The 20329-nt window shown below is 47.3% G+C and overlaps 1 protein-coding gene across 1 annotated transcript in view; it reads right to left on the reverse strand.

The window, feature by feature from the left end:
* The window catches only part of TM7SF3 (transmembrane 7 superfamily member 3), a 67720-nt gene extending 47873 nt beyond the window's left edge, over positions 1–19847 (reverse strand). Inside the window, exon 1 of the mRNA XM_040435678.1 lies at positions 19648–19847. Within this exon, the coding sequence (XP_040291612.1) occupies positions 19648–19720 (73 nt within the window). The 5' untranslated portion in view covers positions 19721–19847. The remainder of the gene's footprint in view (positions 1–19647) is intronic.
* Between the last annotated feature and the right edge of the window lie 482 nt (positions 19848–20329).

The raw sequence follows: 20329 nt of genomic DNA on the forward strand, positions 1-20329 counted from the left end.
TGTTGTGGCGAGGGAGATTCGGCACGCGTTATTTGCCGAAGATCTCCTGGTCTTTTTGGAGAATCCGAGGGGAGATCTACACACATTACTGCGACACTTGGCCAAGTTTGGTAGCTTCTTGGGTTTCAAAATAAATGCGGATAAAAGTGAACTACTTTTCCTGAAGCAAAGGGCCAGGGAAGTGACATGGATCTCGCAAGACCTCCCTGTCAAAATAGCCACCTCGCATATAAAATACTTGGGCATAAAATAGTAGGTCGGACCTCGGATACTATCTATAACCTTAATTACCCACCATTGATTCAGAAAATTCTAAAAGATATAGACAATTGGATGCACCTTCCATTGTCCCTAATAGGAAGGTGTCATCTAATAAAAATGATTAGCTTCGCGAGGCTCCTATACCCCTTGCAGACGATACTGCTATTACTTAAACATACAGACATCAAAACCCTAGAATCAGCGTTTAGTTATTTCATCTGTAGGGGTAAAAAAAACTCGAATTTCTCTCCAGAAGCTGCAATTGGCCAGATTAGAAGGGGGACTAAACTTACCGAATATTAGGAGATATAACACAGCGAGCAACTTCAGACTAGAGTTGTTGCGACACCAAATTTTTGATTCGGTTTCGATACCATGAAAAAGTATTGCGATACTAGATACCACGCGAAAAAAATAAACCAAAAAAGCCACGTGCATTCCGCATTTGAAAAAATGGCGAATCGTGCAGTTTTTATTAATTTTTTCTGTTCCGGCGTTCACCGCATAGATTTTTTTATATTTTAATAGTTTGGACTTTTCTGACGTGGCGATATGTAATATGCTTATTATTTATACATTTTTATATGTGAAATTGGGAAAGGGGTTGATTCATACTTAATATTTTGGTGTTTGTTTTTTTTTTTTTACACTTTTTATTTAATAATTATTTCCCCCCTTAGGGGCTAGAACCTGGGATTTTTTTTCATTACTTGTCCTATTTACCCTGATTGAAGTCCTATTCACCCTGATAGAGCTCTCACTGTCCCTGCTGCTCTGTGCACACAGCATCAGGGATGTTACCATGGCAGCCAGGGCTTCAGTAGCGTCCTGGCTGCCATGGTAACCGATCGGACCCCCAGGATTACACAGCTGGGGCTCCGATCAGAAGCTGCCACTGCACCACCAATGAGGGGGAGGGGACCCTGTGGCCACTGCCACCAATGACTAATATTGGGGGGGTTGAGAGGGGCCGGCGCACTGTGCCACCAATGATTTTAATGGGGTGGGGGGGGGGCGCACTGCACCACCAATGATAATTGGTAAGGTTCAAATAGCCTAAGGCTAATGGATTCCCGTTTCTGGTCATTTAAAACATAACATTTATTTCCTTTTATTAAGACTAATATAAATCGGGGAAAATAATATATATTTTTTAAATTATAGGGGCTGGTGAACTCAGGCGGTTAGGAATATAGGTTGCTTCACCTATATATTCTACCTATCAGAATGCGTCTACCCTTAGCATGCTTAGTATTTCAACAGGTTTCTAATTTCCACTTGCCAGCTCTTTATTCTATTAGCTGGATTCCAATGATAATTACCCCTTAATACAGGAGGCAGGTACTGGCAGATCAGCGGCAGTTAATCCCTCAGGTGCTGCACCTGAGGGGTTAACTGCCGCTGATCGCAGCTCCCTGTCAGGGGCAGGGTGCCGGCAATGCGATTCTGCTGCCGGCACCTGCCTCCTGTATTATGTGTTAAAGACTACTTTTCCTGGGTCCAGACTTTCAGTATTAGGCTACACAGAGCGGCGCCCAGAGATGTCCCAGCACTTACCATTATTCCTGGGCGCCTCTCCGTTCGCCCGCTGTGCCCCATTACCGTCTCCTTTCCTGCTCCATATGCTAATTACTATCGAAGCAATAGGGAGGAGACATCAGCTTCTCTAGTGAGCGTTCCTTCTCCCTGGCTGTAGCGCTGTCCAATTGCAGCGCAGGGAGAAGTTGATGTCTCCCCCCCCATTGCTCTGATAGTAATTAGCATGTGGAGCAGGAGAGGAGACAGTAATGGGGCACAGCGGCGAACGAAGCAGCGCCCAGGAATAATGGCGAGTGCTGGGAAATCGCTGGGCGCCACTCTATGTAGGAAAAGTCGTATCATTGGTGGCACAGTGCGCCTGCGCCTCTCTTCTCATTGGTGGCAGCGGCAGCACAGGGGGAAGGAGGACAGCTTCCTTCTCCACTGTGCTGCTGAGAGAACAGCAGCGCTCTCATGTTCAGAGATACTAGACTGCGCAGAAGCACGGCCCAGTATCGAAAAAAAAATTGAAATCCCGATAATGTATCGATACCGGGGAAAAAGTATCGATTGGGTATCGAAATTTCGATACCCGCAACAACCCTACTTCAGACACTGTATCGATTGGATAACTCAGTCGAGTCATTATTCTAATTTAGAGATAGAATCTCAATTAGCCCAACCGTGGTCTTTAGCGGTCCTGTTACACACGAAATATGCGAATCTCCCACCTTTGATTAAAAAAAGCATCCTGATGAAAGACACAGTGGCAACCTGGAAAGTGGTGTGTAGGGAATACAGCCTCTCTTTCTCACTTTCAAAATACATGCCTCTGTGGGATCATCCGGAATTTGAAAAGGGGGGGCAGAACAAACAGTTTATTGAATGGAAAGCTAAGGGCATTAGATGTGTGGGAGACTTATGGCATGAGTCGGAAAACAGATACCTTCTGTTAAATGAGGTTTGCTGGTTTGCTCAAAGTATAGATTGACCCCAAAACGCTTTCTAGCATACTTGCAGGTCGCGAACTTCTTAAAAGGTAGGCTGAGGGATCTCTTCCGAGAGTTTCCATCCAACCAATTTGATTCCTTGAAACTATCAAATCATAACTATTTATCCCTTGCTGATTTCGCTTTTCGACTGCAAAAGAGGAATTTGGAGGCCGCAACGGTAAAGACGTTCAGGTCCTGGGAAAAGGAGTTACAAGTTCCCAATATTCAAGATAGAATCATACCGGGCTGGATGGAGGTGAGGAAAGCGGCGCCATGTGAAAAATAGCGTAAAACTCAATTTAAGATAATGCATAGAGCTATTTATGTTTTTCATGACTCCTATGTACTAACTCATCGTCCAAAATGCAAGATGAGTAACACCAACTTCTATCACTGTCAGTAGAGACAATACTGTTCCATAGTCACCCAGATAACCTAAAACTAACCCACACGATTCATGTATGCATCCTGGCAGCCAAGAGATGCCTGTTATGCCACTGGCTGAGACCAAATACGCCCAGCATGTCAGAAATCATTGCACAGGTTAAAACCTGTCTAAGGATGGAATTCTTAGCAGCAGAGCAAAAAAAGGAAAGCATGATCAAAGGGCTTATGAAAAAATGGAGGGGTTTTATATGGATGGATCCGTTTAGATGCACGGCTCGGTTCTTAACAGAACAAATGAAAGGAACTTTAGGGAAATTAGCCTCTCCCTCTGGTCTATCAGGGAACAGATGATTGGGATTGGACAGGCAAACCATAATGATGTTGGAGACGGACAACACAGGCAGTAAATGGGTGTGCTAGGGTAGGCGATTGTGGGGGAAAGGGGCGTTTGTTTATGAAGAAATATATAGGCTACTAAGGTGATTTACAAGCATTGATACACGTTGTACTGACGATCCTGAATGTATATTACATTGTAATTGCTGTAATGCCCTTTTTATATGTCGGGAAAAAGTTATAAAGATATGTTTACAAAAAAAACAACACAATCTTAGAGTGGCCTGGTTCAGTAAAAGCGTTTTAAAGGGAACCTGTCACCTCCCAAAACCATCCCAAGCCGCCAGCAGTAGCTGCGTGTAGCGAGCAGCGCGTTTCTGATGATGCCTTTCTTCCTGAAGGAAGATGCAGCAAAAGTACTGAAAACATTAGGGATCGACCGATTATCGGTTTTACCAATATTATCGGCCGACATTCAGGATTTTGACCGTTATCGGTATCGGCATCTATTTTGCCGATATACCGATAACGTATGGGGAACAAGGATCGCGCTGCTCTCAGCGCTCTCCGTGTTCCCTCAGCAGCACAAGGGAGAAGGAAGCAGTGTGTGTCCCCCCCCCCCCCCCCCGGTGCTGCTGCTGCCACCAATGAGAGGAGGGAGGACAAGAGAAGGGGAGGGGCTGTGGCCACTGCGCCACCAATGAAGATAAGTCTCTCATTAATTCATATACAGGAGGCGGGAGCTGGCTGCAGAATCACATAGCCGGCTCCCGACCTCTATGAGCGGTAGCTGTGATCCGCGGTAGTTAACCGCTCAGGTGCCGCGGATCGCAGTGCGCCGCCCCTCCCCAACCCCAGTATTAATCATTGGTGGCACAGTGCGCCCCCCCCCACCCAAGCCCCCCAGTATTAATCATTGGTGGCAGTAGCCACAGGGTCCCCTCTCCCCTCCTCCTCAGTGGAAGTTCCGATCGGAGCCCCAGCAGTGTAAGCCTGGGGCTCCGATCGGTTACCATGGCAGCCAGGACGCTACTGAAGCCCTGGCTGCCATGGTAAGCTCCATGCTGCTGTGTGCACAAAGCACAGAGCAGCAGGGACAGTGTGAGGTCCTATTCACCCTGATAGAGATCTATCAGGGTGAATAGGACAAGGTTTCCAGTCAATAAGGGGGCTAATAGTTAGTAAAAAAAACAAACACACACACACACACACACACACACCACACCAAAATATTCATTATAAATGAAAAATAAAGATTTACAAAACAAAAAAAAAACCTACACATTAACACTGAATATCGGTATAAATTATCGGCTATCGGCCTGAAAGTTCAGATTATCGGTATCGGCCCTAAAAAAAAAATCAATATCGGTCGATACCTAGAAAACATTGTTTTATTCCCTGCCCAACGCACTTCTCCACACATGCTTGAAGTCAAGGAAGCAGCGGCCTCCTTGCTTCAAGTCACGGTAACCACGCCCCCTTCGCTGTGACTGACAGCGCTTATGCAGAGAGTTCGGCAAAGTGCTTCACTGCTGCTCCGTGGTCAAATGACACAAACGAATCCTCGGTGCAAAAAATTTGCATAGAGGATTTTTTTGTGTCGATTTACTCGATTCAATCGAGTAATCGTTTCAGCCCTAGTCACAAAGGAACCCAAGGTAACCTCTAAGCAACTAAAGACTTCTCTCACATTATCTACTGTTAAAAGGATTTTCCCAAGACTAAACATCGCTGCACGGCTGCTTACACAGGTCCCGGGTCACTGGGAATCTACATCCTGTTGACGGGCGTCACGTGACCACTGCAGCCAATCACTGGGCGCAGTGGTGACCTGTCACCCATATGGTAGGTCACTGAGTCACATGCCACAAGGGTGACAGATCACCACTGCGACCAGCAGGGGAGCACCCAGGAATTTTGTCTAAGGGGGGGTCCGAAAGGCAAAAGAATGTGGCATGTGTAGTGCGGGGGGGGGGGGGGGGGGGTGGCTGTAGTGTGTTGCGCTGATTCTTTTACTTGGCCATTTCTAAAAGCTCTACAGGAATGGAATAATGCGGCCCGCGCAACCATTTTTTAGCTCCGCCCATTATTAAAAGCCCCTCCTACAAATAATAGGCCACGCCCAACAAACACTGTACAGCTGACATTCTATTGTTGAGGACTGTCTCTACACATCATACGGAGAGGGGAGGCCCGTCCTGGCTGCACTGCCTGCTTATACAACAAGCTACAGTGATCCAACTCACCCCGGCCACAGCCTTTTCATTCCCCTACCCTCTGGTAGGCGTCTTAGAGCCCTACACGCCCGCACCACTAGGCTGAAGAACAGCTTTTACCCCAAAACAGTCTCCTAAATGCTCAGAGACTATTGCCCCTTCCTAGGATAGGAACTACCACAGACTGAAAGTGACTGCTGCATTCATGACCCCATGATGATCTCTTGTCTGCAGTGGTGTCTGATCAGTGTGTATATATATATATATACTCATAAGCACTTCCTACCTTGCTCTATATATATATATATATATATGCTGTGAACTGTGAATAGTAATGATTTCTAGTGCAATGTTTTGTTTTTTTCTAGAGTAATACTTTAGTTTAAATGTCAGTTCTTGTTCCTCTGTCCATGGCATCTAGGATTGCTCCAAACAACATTTCATTGTATTACATTGTATTGTACAGTGACAATAAAGGCATCTTATCTTCTCTTACAGCCAGGAAGCTCCTCCGCTCTCCTCCCTCCCCAGATCCTGCTCAAGGCCTGTGGTTCCCCCCACCATCTGCCACCCGCCCGTGGCCTGCTGCCCCCTTTGGCCGTCCTCACCCCGCTCTGAATCCTCCTTCTGCAAATGGCAGGTGGAGGAGCCGGAGCATCTCCTCTCCTACATAGCACCACATACCTCTTACATCCAGTGAGGTCACCTTTGTTGTAGACGTTCTCTTTCTTTATCTTCTCAACCAGACCGCCATGATGATTTTTCAGCCATCTCCCGTCTCTGCAGAGATTAACAAACAGACATTAGTTTCCCACATTTCCATCATCTTCTGAACACTCTTTCCTGCCACCCCCAATACTATACTGCAGGGAAAGTCCCCCTGGAAATACTGCTACCACACAGATAGTGCCCCCCTTCAACAATTATTGGCACACAGTGCTCTAAAAAATAACTGCGCCCAGACACTAATAGTATAAAGATAATGTCCCCCAAACATTATTGTGCTAAGCTGATATAGTGCCCATACTAGTAATCATGTCCCTCATAGACCCCCAGTAGTAGTAAAGCTAATACCCCCTAGTAGTAATAATTCTCCCTATAATATGACAGTACATGAAATACCCCCGCTTAGTGCCTGCAGTTGAGCTAATGTCCCCATAATGTATGCCAGTATAAAATACCCCTATATAGTGCCCCAGTAAATGCCCTCATAGTGCTCCTCTCGCCCTTTCCCATAGTGTCCCCCATAATATGCCAGTAAAAAATGCCCCTTCTAAGTGCCACCATATGCCCCAATAGTGCTCCACTCCCCCATAGTGCCCCCAAATAATGCCCCATAGTGCCAGTAAAAAATGCCCCCTTAGTGCCACCAGATGCCATAATGCCCCCCATAATGTGCCAAGAAAAAAGGCCCCTTTAGAGCCCCCACTTCCCCATAGTGCCCCCAAATAATGCCCCTATAGTGCCACTAGATGCCCCATAGTGCCGTTCTCCCCTATAGTGCCCCCCATAATGTGTCAATAAAAAAAAAAGCCCCTTTAGACCCCCCAGATGCCCCCATAGCGCTCCTCTCCCCCATGGTGCCCCCCCCATTATGTGCCAGTAAAAAATGCCCCCTTAGTGCCACCAGATGCCATAATGCCCCCCATAATGTGCCACTAAGAAAAAAAGTCCCCTTTAGAACCCCCACTTCCCCCATAGTGCCCACAAATAATGCCCCTATAGTGCCACCAGATGCCCCATAGTGCCATTTTCTCCTATAGTGCCTCCCATAATGTGTAAAAAAAAAAGCTCCTTTAGAGCCCCCAGATGCCCCCCATAGTGCTCCTCTCCCCCATGGTGGCCCCCCCCCCATAATGTGCTAGTAAGAAATGCCCCCAGAGTGCCACCCCCAAAAGAAATGCCCCCATAGTGCCAGCTTCCCCCCCCCCCCCCCTCTCCAAAAAAATAAAAATAATTGAAAACACTGATACTTACCTTCATCAGCAGCGATGTGATGCAGGCTCTTCCGGCCTGTGTCCCTGCTGTGTGCTGCCCGGCTCAGGCGGCGCGATGATGACGTCATCGCGCCGCCTGAGCCGGCCTCTGATAGGCTGCAGGCATTAGTGCCTGCGGCCTATCAGAAGAACAGGGGAGGGACACACCTCTCCCTCCCCTGCCGCAGCACAGGATGGATATGGAGATGAGCGCTTCCATTGTGGAAGCGCTCATCTCCTACTCCCCCCCCCCCCCCCCCCACCGCTGCCGCAATTACATCCAGAGCCGAGCCGCCTGTGGTGATCGGCGGTGCGGCCCTGAGGGATAAAAAATAAATAAATAATGTCTGGTTGTTCTAGGGGGGGGGGGGTCCAGACCCGCTGAACCCCCCCCTCTAGGTGCACCACTGGCGACCAGTTATTAGCTGCAGAACTCATGTGACATCCGTCAACAGGATGTTGATTCCCAGAGACCTGCCCAGTCATCCGTGGAGTGATGCAGTCAGAATCCATTGGCGCGGACCAGGTAAGTATGAACCCCACTGCTGGTCCAGCCCCTCTGAAGAGGTCTGTTAGGATAATCCTTTTAATGTTTATGAGTCCACCATTAGGAGGTCACTGAACAACAATGGGGTGCATGGCAGGACTGTTGTCCGTCTGCAGTTTGCTATAGATCACCTGGACAAGCCAGAAGGCTACTGGAACACTACTGTGGATGGATGAGACTTTTTGGTTTAGGCCTCTTTTACACAAACGTGTGCGCTCCGTGTATTGCGGATCCGCAATACGGCCACGGGCACCGTTCCGTGGGCATTCCGCATCACGGATGCGGACCTATTCACTTGAATGGGTCCTCAAATCCAGAGATGCGGAATGGTGCAGAACGGAACAGCACTACTTAGTGCTTCCGTGGGGTTTCGTCCCGTACTTCAGTTCAGCAAAAAGAAAGGTTGAATCTGATTGGTTGCTATGGGCAACTAAGCCAGTTCTACTTTCCACCAGTTTGATAAATCTCCCCCTACGTTTGGAGAAAGAAAAACAATGGTGGTCATATCACGGTTGAGGCCTGTTTTGCTGCACCAGGGCCAGGACAGCTTGCCATCATGGATGGAATCATAAATTCTGAATTCTAAAAGAAAAGGTCAGGACATCTGTCCCTGAGCTTATTCTCAAGAGAACATGGGTCATGCAACAAGACAACCCTAGGCACACATGTCGTTTTACAAAAGAATGGTTAAAGAAGAATGACATTTTGGAGTAGTGAAGTCAAAGTCCTGACCTCAATCCAGTAGAAATGTTGAGAGGACCTGAGGCGAGCAGTTCATGGGAGCAAATCCACCAACAGAACAGTTTATGGAGAAACGAGCTAATATTCCTCCAGGCCTATGTGGAGGACTAATCAACAATTACCAGAACCTTTTAGGGCTCACGCACACGGCCGTTGTGCGGCCGTGGGTGTATTGCAAGCCGCATACAGCGGTTCCGCAATACACAGGGCACCTGCCGTGTGCACCCCGCATCACGGATGCGGACCCATTCACTTGAATAGGTCTGCAAACCTGGAGATGCAGTGCGGAATAGAAGCATGGATCGGAAGCCCACGAAAGCACTAAGGAGTGGTCCGTGGTGTTTCTAGCCGTGCCTCTGCACTGCAAAAAAATTTAACATGTTCTGTTTTTTTGCGGTGCAGATGGATCATGGACCCATTCAAGTTGAATGAGTCTCGATCCATCCCGGCCGCCGCACGGACGTTACCCGTGCATTGGGGACCGCAAATTGCGGTCCCCAATGCACAGATTAGCTGCACAACGGCCGCGTGCATGAGGCCTTAGTCGCAGCACAAGGGGTCACATCAGATACTGAAAGCAAAGGTTCACTTACTTTTGCCATTCACAGACATGTGATATTGGACCATTTCCTTAAAAAATAAATAACCAAATCTAATATTTGTGACCCGTGTTTGATTAGAGGTCTTCATCTACTTTTAGGAGTTGTGTGAAAATCTGTCGTAGTTTTAGGACAAATTTATGACGAAATATCAAAAATTCTGAAGGGTGCTTTACATTTATGGCACAGTACACATTAAAAACGGTAAGGAAAAAAAAATAAAAAAAAAAAACACAAAACTACACATAACTGGTATTACCGTAACCCTAACGACCTGAACTGTAATACTACCGCGTAGTCAGTCGGTGTCAGTCCTCACTGCTAGCAATTCCAATAGAAAATAAAGTCTCTGTAAAGGATATTTGTCCCCTCAAGCGCTGCAAATCCTAGGACAATGTGGGCAAAAAAGTTCGCTAAATGTAAATGATAAAAGGAGGGATTTTCTGTTTCTTTTCTTTCTGTTGTATTCGTAAAACTCTTCGGTTAAGACCTCATGCACACGACCGTTGTGTGCATCCGTGGCCGTTGGGCCGTTTTCCGTTTTTTTTCACGGACCCATTGACTTTCAATGGGTCCGTGGAAAAATCGGAAAATGCACCGTTTTGCAGCCGCATCCGTGTTTCCTGTCCGTCAAAAAAATAAGACCTGTCCTATTTTTTTGACGGACAACGGTTCACGGACCCATTCAAGTCAATGGGTGGCCCCCCCCCCCCCCGGCCCCCCCTCCCTCTATTGTAATATCATTGGTGGCCAGTGTGCGGCCTCCCCCGGCCCCCCCTCCCTCCCTTTATTGTATTATCATTGGTGGCCAGTGTGCGGCCCCCCCCTCCCTCCCTCTATTGTATTATCATTGGTGGCCAGTGTGCGGCCTCCCCTCCCTCTATTGTAATATCATTGGTGGCCAGTGTGCGGCCTCCCCTCTCCGCCCCCCCCCCTCCCGATCATTGGTAGCAGCGGAGAGTTCCGATCAGAGTCCCAGTTTAATCGCTGGGGCTCCGATCGGTAACCATGGCAACCAGGACGCTACTGTAGGCCTGGTTGCCATGGTTACTTAGCAATATTACAATATTAGAAGCATCATACTTACCTGCTGCGCTGTCTGTGATCGGCCGGGAGCTCCTCCTACTGGTAAGTGACAGGTCTGTGCGGCGCATTGCTTAATGATCTGTCACTTACCAGTAGGAGGAGCTCCCGGCCGGTCACAGAAAGCGCAGCAGGTAAGTATGATGCTTCTAATATGGTAATATTGCTAAGTAACCATGGCAACCAGGCCTGCAGTAGCGTCCTGGTTGCCATGGTTACCGATCGGAGCACCAGCGATTAAACTGGGACTCCGATTGGAACTCTCCGCTGCCACCAATGATCGGAAGGGGGGAGGGGGGCGGAGAGGGGAGGCCGCACACTGGCCACCAATGATAATACAATAAAGGGAGGGAGGGCCGGGGGAGGCCGCACACTGGCCACCAATGATATTACAATAGAGGGAGGGGGGCCTGGGGGGGGGAGGACGCACACTGGCCACCAATGATATTACAATAGAGGGAGGGGGGGGGCCAGAGTGGGGGCCGCACACTGGCCACCAATGATATTCAAACTGGGGAGGGAGGGGGGTCTGCCCCCTGCTGCCTGGCAGCCCCTGATCTTACAGGGGGCTATGATATGCACAATTAACCCCTCAGGTGCTGCACCTGAGGGGTTAATTGTGAGGATCACAGCCCCCTGTAAGAGATCGGGTGCTGCCAGGCAGCAGGGGGCAGTCATGTACACAGTTCGTAGTATATTCTAACTAGAAGCGTCCCCATCACTATGGGAACGCCTCTGTGTTAGAATATACTGTCGGATATGAGTTAGATCGTGAAACTCAGATCCGACAGTATATTCTAACATAGAGGCATTCCCATGGTGATGGGGACGCTTCAAGTTAAAATATACCATCGGATTGGAGAAAACTCCGATCCGATGGTATAATAGGGACTCCTGACTTTACATTGAAAGTCAATGGGGGACGGATCCGTTTGAAATTGCACCATATTGTGTCAACATCAAACGGATCCGTCCCCATTGACTTGCATTGTAATTCAGGACGGATCCGTTTTGGTGTCCGCCTGGCAGTGCGGAACCAAACGACTTTTTTTCATGTCCGTGGATCCTCCAAAAATCAAGGAAGACCCACGGACGAAAAAACGGTCACGGATCAACGGAACCCCGTTTTGCGGACCGTGAAAAAATACGGTCGTGTGCATGAGACCTAAATGGACCACATACAAATCGATAACTCTCAACAATGGCATGGAAACCTGAAATATAGTAACAAGACGCACTCTGGTGTAGTATGTTCTGAACACCTATCGCACCGGGTGAGTGCAATATACTCACAAGACTCCACTTGCAAGACGCATAGATAGAAGCCTCGTGTGTATCTTCAATAGGAGAGCTCTAATCATGGAGTGGGCATGAACCGGGAGCCGTCAGTTCACCTTCAGCTGATCTTTATCCAAACCGCGATCCCACAAGCAGAGCGCCACTTCAAGAAGATATCACCCGACTCACATTTCCATAGATCTCAAAGGAAGGAGGGCGCAGGGATAGTGAAGTACGTACCAGTTATTACAGATGAAAATGGTTTAATATACTCACAAAAGTACAAGGATAAAACCGTATTAAGAACAATCTGCGCTGCCCGACCCGGGTTTCGCCATAATGCTTCGTCTGGGGCGTTGATTCCTAAGTGGGAACCACTGAGTTTAAGTTCACGGGGAAACCTCCCCTCTTGTATACGTCATAGTGACATCTAGATCTATTTAAGACATTTCATTATTATAAAAGGGAACGAAAACCATAAATCCGTGATATTCCAACCACACAGATAAACAGGTAAAACAACTTGAGAAATAGACTTAGTTAAGGGGATAGGGTGTGGATAAGTAGATGGACCTTTAACTCCTCCTATTACTTGGTATTAACCCCTAGGCTAGTTCCTAGACTATGCAGGCATTGACATCACATTCAATGTTTAACCCCTGGGGTTGGATAGTGTTCAGAAGGTACATCCACTCTACCTCCCTTCTGTTCAAAATCGCAATAAAATCTCCTCCACGTATGGGAGTACATACTAACTCAATCCCAGTGGAACGCAGACCCCTGGGTTTTTTTTGGTGATGGATCTTAAAATGTAAAGAGACACTGTGTGTCTCAAGTAGGGCTGCAGTAAACGAATATTTTAGTAATCGAGTATTCTATCGATTATATTTCTCGATTCATCGAGTAATCTAATAAGAAAAACCTTCTTAAAATAATGTATTGCTTTATAAAAATGTCCCCCTTTCCCAGTGCCATCAGTTCAGCAGCCCCTCCATGCCATGTTACCCAGTGCCCCCATGATGGCACTGCCATCAGCCCCTCCATCCAGATTGCCATGATGTCCCCCTTCCCCAGTGCCTCCTATGCCATACGCCATGTCCCCCAGTGCCATCAGATCAGCAGCCCCTCCATGCCATGTCCCCTAGTGCCCCCATGATGGCACTACCATCAGCCCCTCCATCCAGATTGCCATGATGTCCCCCTTCCCCAGTGCCTCCATGCCATCCACCATGTCCCCCACTCCCCCAGATCAACCTTCCGAGTGCCTAATCAAAAGGTGCCCCCCACCAATACTTTTATACATGGCAAATCATAGGTGCTCCCATTAACCCCTCTAACGCCAATAACATTATACATGCCAAATCACAGGTGCCCCCGCCAATAACTTTATACATGCCAAACCACAGATGCCCACATTTCCCCATGCCAAATCACAGGTGTCCCAGTTTTCCCCAGCCCATGCAAATACACAGGTGCCCCCCATTTCCCCATGCCAAATCACAGGTGCCACCAATTTACCGCATATTTCTGTCAGTGCAATACTTATCTATGCCTGTATATTTATGGCACTGCAGTATTATTTTCCGACTGCCAAATCACAGGTGCCACCAATTTACCGCCGCCACTACCCCCTCCCCCCGCTAACTTTATACTTACCTTTCAGTGCAGAGTGCGCCGACACACGGAGTCCGCAGGAGACGCGTCTTCATCCAAGCATGCACTGGGGACCTGACGTCACACACAGCGTCATCCAGCGCGCTGACGATGTGTCAACGCAAGGTCCTGCAGCGCGGTGCCGACGGGAGGCCACGGAGCGGTGAGTGAGAAGCTTAATTTCACTCACGCTCCGTGGTCATGTGATTTAAACGAATCCTCGATGCAGAAAAACTGCATCGAGGATTTTTTTGCCTCGATTACATCGATTAAATCGATGAATCGTTTCAGCCCTAGTCTCAAGCCCTTTTATAATATTGCAGATGTGTTCCTGTACTCGGGTCTTGCGGCTCCGTGTAGTTCTTCCCACGTATTGGAGGCCACACGGGCACTCCAATAAATATATAACGCCCACATTGTTGCAAGAAATATTACCTCTTATTGTAAAAGTTTCTCCTTTTCTTTTATTAGATTGTATAGTGTCCACAGACCTCACCCGATCCTTTTGAATGCGAAGATGTGTATATGTATAGCCGTGTGGCCTCCAATACGTGGGAAGAACTACACGGAGCCTCAAGACCCGAGTACAGGAACACATCTGCAATATTATAAAAGGGCTTGAGACACACAGTGTCTCTTTACATTTTAAGATCCATCACCAAAAAAAACCCAGGGGTCTGCGTTCCACTGGGATTGAGTTAGTATGTACTCCCATATGTGGAGGAGATTTTATTGCGATTTTGAACAGAAGGGAGGTAGAGTGGATGTACCTTCTGAACACTATCCAACCCCAGGGGTTAAACATTGAATGTGATGTCAATGCCTGCATAGTCTAGGAACTAGCCTAGGGGTTAATACCAAGTAATAGGAGGAGTTAAAGGTCCATCTACTTATCCACACCCTATCCCCTTAACTAAGTATTTCTCAAGTTGTTTTACCTGTTTATCTGTGTGGTTGGAATATCACGGATTTATGGTTTTCGTTCCCTTTTATAATAATGAAATGTCTTAAATAGATCTAGATGTCACTATGACGTATACAAGAGGGGAGGTTTCCCCGTGAACTTAAACTCAGTGGTTCCCACTTAGGAATCAACGCCCCAGACGAAGCATTATGGCGAAACCCGGGTCGGGCAGCGCAGATTGTTCTTAATACGGTTTTATCCTTGTACTTTTGTGAGTATATTAAACCATTTTCATCTGTAATAACTGGTACGTACTTCACTATCCCTGCGCCCTCCTTCCTTTGAGATCTATGGAAATGTGAGTCGGGTGATATCTTCTTGAAGTGGCGCTCTGCTTGTGGGATCGCGGTTTGGATAAAGATCAGCTGAAGGTGAACTGACGGCTCCCGGTTCATGCCCACTCCACGATTAGAGCTCTCCTATTGAAGATACACACGAGGCTTCTATCTATGCGTCTTGTGAGTATATTGCACTCACCCGGTGCGATAGGTGTTCAGAACATACTACACCAGAGTGCGTCTTGTTACTATATTTCAGGTTTCCATGCCATTGTTGAGAGTTATCGATTGTATGTGGTCCATTTAACCGAAGAGTTTTACGAATACAACAGAAAAAAGATTCTTCTCCTGCAGCGCAATCCCTCCTTTTATCAGTCCTCCCCTGTCGTCCTGTCGGTGTCAGTCCTCACTGCTGCCTTTGCAATCGATTCATAAACTAAGCCGCTCAGGAAGTGCAATACAACAGGTTCCTCTTACCAGGCAATGATGTAACGAGCAGACAAAACTGATCTGAATACAAAGATTAACGTCTCGTATTTAACACACTGTCTTTCGATTTCACACCGTAGCCGCTTGATGTCAGTGAATGGAAGATTCTCATTTGCCTTCCAAATCTGAAAACCTGTACAGCCCTAATACACCTCACAGCTGAGGGTTTGTTAAAAGATTTCTACCTATGCGCTGCCGTTAACTGCAGGTCTATGGAGCAAACCCTTCCTACTTTAGGACTCACAGCTGAGGGTTTGTTACAACTGCCAGCCTATCCAGATCTTCTGTGAGCAAAATGGCCTGGACTCCACTGAAACATTGTAACAAACTATCAGGTCAGGGGAGAGATCTGTGCAGCTGATGTGCTTAGCTCACAGAGGCTTGTCTAGACTGGATACAACTGTAACAAACCCTCAGCTGTGGGAAGAGTTAGGCCCACAGAAAGTATAGAGGAGCAGGTTCTATGGAAATCAACGTGGGTCCAGTACAACAGTGGTAGCTTGGATCAAGAAGTGAGTTTTCTAGGTGTCGCTGAGCAGCCGCCATGACACATGATCATGCCCCAGGCGGCGGACCAAGGGACACGTGGTCCGATCAGCGCGGGGGCAGCTAATAGACAGCATGCGGCAAAACACATGATGGGACTTGTGATCGGCTGACAATGCTGCTCTATGGAAATGAAAGGGAAGACTCTAATCTAATAAGAAAGCCCCCACCCCCGCCCAGCTACAGACGAGCTGGTCACACAGATCAGAGGGGACATCCCCCCATAACTTATCACTGCCCTCAACCTCCAGAGGCAGCCAGTCAGGCCACAGATTTCTAGAAAGGCCTGGAAGCTGGATTCACGACCATAGAAACAAGCTGTCACCCAGTGTATGTGACGCTGCTCCCCACTGCAGCACCCACGCGTTTCAGTAATGAACCCTATGGATCTCCTGAAGGGACAAGAACATAAGGAAAAACCCAGACGTGTAGTAGCAGAGGAGTAGTGTTGAGCGAAGTTCGGCGTACAAGTTTCGGGTTATCTACGAATTGTTATGGATTCCGCTACCGCGGACCATAAGTTATGGTAGCGGAATCCATAAGGGTACTCTTAGAGAACCCGAACCTTGTACGCCGAAACACAAGTTCACTCATCCCTACAGATGAGGGGAGACATCTGTATCTGAATCCAAATGTCAGCAAAATGATTCCATTCAATGACAGCAAAAAGGAGATTTGAAAATGGAGAGGAACTGAAACAGATCTTGGAAAGTTCCAGAGCTTTCTCACACGGCGTATACAGAGGAGAAGTCACACATGTCAAAGTGTCACGTTATGACCAGTCATGCTCACGTGACGACCATATTATTACTAACTAGATATGGACCCCGATTTCAGATGGTCACTACAGAAGGACAAACGCGGGTGCGATGCGTGAAGTGAACGCATAACACCCTCACTGAATCCTAATCCATTCGTTTCAATGGGTCTGTGTACATGAGCGTTGTTTTTCACGCATCAGTTCTGCGTTGCGCGAGAATCGCAGCATGTTCTATATTCTGCATTTTTCATGCAGCTCTGGCCCCATAGAAGTGAAAGGGGCTTCAGTGAAAACCGCATTGTAATCCGGATGCAGTCTGGGGGCAGTGCGTTTTTCGCTGATGGCTGCTAGGAGATGTTGTTTGCAAGTGAAAAAACGGATCAAAACTGATCGCACCCGTGCGGGGTAAAACTGAAACACTGAACTGAAATGCAGAGAAAACTGATTGAACTTGCTTGTGAAATGGTGCGAGTTTCACTGAACGCACCCTGAAAAGTGAGAGTCCCAGTAAGAGGACTGAAATGTCGCTGTCTGGCGATTAAAGAACACTACTTTAAATTTACTTTTTCTGGGAGTGCCGTGGAATTTTTTCATTTTTGTTTCTCTAAGGCCTTTTGCACACGACCGTATGTATTTTGTGGTCCGCAAAAAACAGATCCGCACAAAACATGGATGATGTCCGTGTGCATTCCGTATTTTGCAGAACGGACCAGCTGGCCCCTAATAGAACAGTCCTATCCTTGTCCGTAATGCGGACAATAATAGGACATGTTCTATTTATTTGCGGAACGGAAATACGGAAAAGGAATGCACGCGGAGTACCTTCCGTTTTTTTAGCGGACCCATTGAAATAAATGGTAAAAAAAAACTCTCTCTCTCCATATACTATAGAGGTCTCTGTGCTGGGGCCCACCTCCCCGTTCCGATTATTCTACCTGAAAAACTGAAATATTAAGTGATGAGCTGCAGAGCACGGTTATAAACACACTGGACGAGGGAGGGTTAATGACAAGGAAATGCTCTGCAGCCAGAGATCAAGAACAAGATATAAGGAGGAAGAACTTGGGGAAAGTTCTGGCACTTTATCGGACTGTCGGGGAAGATGAATTTACGCTGGTATTTCATACACTCGTACATGTGTTGGGAGTAAAATGCCCCAAATTTCTTACACGCCCCTAATAAAGGTCTTCCATCCTAAAACAAAAATCTATTGTAAAATGTAATACTAATGAATGAATAGAACCTGTGGGTGTAATAGGTCATGTGGTGCAATAACCGCAATCGTGTACGACTATTACATAAGCTCTAGTCACACTGAACTCGCAACATACATGAACCACGTGTAAGGAACAAACGATAGGTGATGGATAGATAGAGGGATAGATAGATGGATAGATAGAGGGATAGATAGATGGATAGATAGATGGATAGATAGATGGATAGATAGAGGGATAGATAGATGGATAGATAGAGGGATAGATAGATGGATAGATAGAGGGATAGATAGATGGATAGATAGAGGGAGACAGGGGATAGATAGAGGGAGACAGGGGATAGATAGAGGGAGACAGGGGATAGATAGAGGGAGACAGGGGATAGATAGAGGGAGACAGGGGATAGATAGAGGGAGACAGGGGATAGATAGAGGGAGACAGGGGATAGATAGAGGGAGACAGGGGATAGATAGAGGGAGACAGGGGATAGATAGAGGGAGACAGGGGATAGATAGAGGGAGACAGGGGATAGATAGAGGGAGACAGGGGATAGATAGAGGGAGACAGGGGATAGATAGAGGGAGACAGGGGATAGAGGGAGACAGATAGAGGGAGACAGATAGAGGGAGATAGATAGAGGGAGATAGATAGAGGGAGATAGATAGAGGGAGATAGATAGAGGGAGATAGATAGAGGGAGATAGATAGAGGGAGATAGATAGAGGGAGATAGATAGAGGGAGATAGATAGAGGGAGATAGATAGAGGGAGATAGATAGAGGGAGATAGATAGAGGGAGATAGATAGAGGGAGACAGGGGATAGAGGGAGACAGGGGATAGATAGAGGGAGACAGGGGATAGATAGAGGGAGACAGGGGATAGATAGAGGGAGACAGGGGATAGATAGAGGGAGACAGGGGATAGATAGAGGGAGACAGGGGATAGATAGAGGGAGACAGGGGATAGATAGAGGGAGACAGGGGATAGATAGAGGGAGACAGGGGATAGATAGAGGGAGACAGGGGATAGATAGAGGGAGACAGGGGATAGATAGAGGGAGACAGGGGATAGATAGAGGGAGACAGGGGATAGATAGAGGGAGACAGGGGATAGATAGAGGGAGACAGGGGATAGATAGAGGGAGACAGGGGATAGATAGAGGGAGACAGGGGATAGATAGAGGGAGACAGGGGATAGATAGAGGGAGACAGGGGATAGATAGAGGGAGACAGGGGATAGATAGAGGGAGACAGGGGATAGATAGAGGGAGACAGGGGATAGATAGAGGGAGATAGATAGAGGGAGACAGGGGATAGATAGATAAAATCTGGCAGCACTACATCCAACTTGAACAAAAAAGGGTGCTCGCCCGAAGCGATAGGCTATCGCCCAATACACAAAGTAGCCAACAGGCAGAACTCCAAAATCAGTAAACAATGAAGAAAATGCTTTTATTCACCATGTGGATATGCAATGTTTCGGCACGTTGTATATCCACATGGGTGAATAAAAGCATTTTCTTCATTTTTCACTGATTTTGGAGTGCTGCCTGTTGGCTACTATAGAGATATATATATAATAAATAGATAGATCAATCTATAGATATGAGAAGACAGACATGAAACAAGCAGATACAGAGATAAATGTATATCAGATTGGTAGACATAGTGATGATGGTGGTAGTAGTAGTACTAATACTAAGCAGCGCTCAGAGGTCTATAATAATGATGATGATGATAAGGAGCCAGAGTAATGGGAGGTAGACGTGACACACACAGATATCCCGGGGGCACAGGGCTCTTCTTACCTGCGGAAGAGGAACAGAGGACCCCCAGTTGCAGCAGCACCAGCGGGGTGATCACCCCCCAGCCCCGCATCATGCCGCCCTGACCAGGCTTCTCACTGCCTCACATCACCCACAGACAAGCAGCAACCCACCCCGATCACACTGCACTTCCTGCCCGGCCCCCAGACCACTGCTGCTCCGATACTAAAGACAGCGCGCACCTAACTTCCGGTCGCTGGAACGCAGACATTCAACCCATAGCACACTGTACTTCCGGTCTGGAAAAAAGCCCAGCTAATAAATTGTAATAGTTACAGGTCTGAAATGAATAGCGTCAGGGTCGGGTATAACTGGCGCTGAGGAAAGCTCCAACGTGATTGGCTGCCTGTGGCAAACATTCAGATTGCAGTTTTGATTTCTCTAATTTATATCGGAAAGTAAAAGCTGAGATGTGATTGGTTGTTATGGAAACTGGTGCAACTGTGCCCACCTCAGGCTATTGGCCACGAATCTGTTGCATAACAATGGAGGTCCCCTTTAACCCCTTAGTGACCGACCCGTTTTGGGCTCTACTGACCAAACGTTTTTCTTCATATTTTCATTGTCACCTTCCAAGAACTATAACTTTTTTATTTTCCGGTTTATGTAGCTGTATGGAGGTTTTTTTTGTTTTCTGGGACAAGTTGTAGTTTTTAATGGTGGC

Source organism: Bufo bufo, chromosome 1 (assembly GCF_905171765.1).
Source record: "Bufo bufo chromosome 1, aBufBuf1.1, whole genome shotgun sequence".
In the NCBI taxonomy this organism is placed as follows: Eukaryota; Metazoa; Chordata; class Amphibia; order Anura; family Bufonidae; genus Bufo; species Bufo bufo.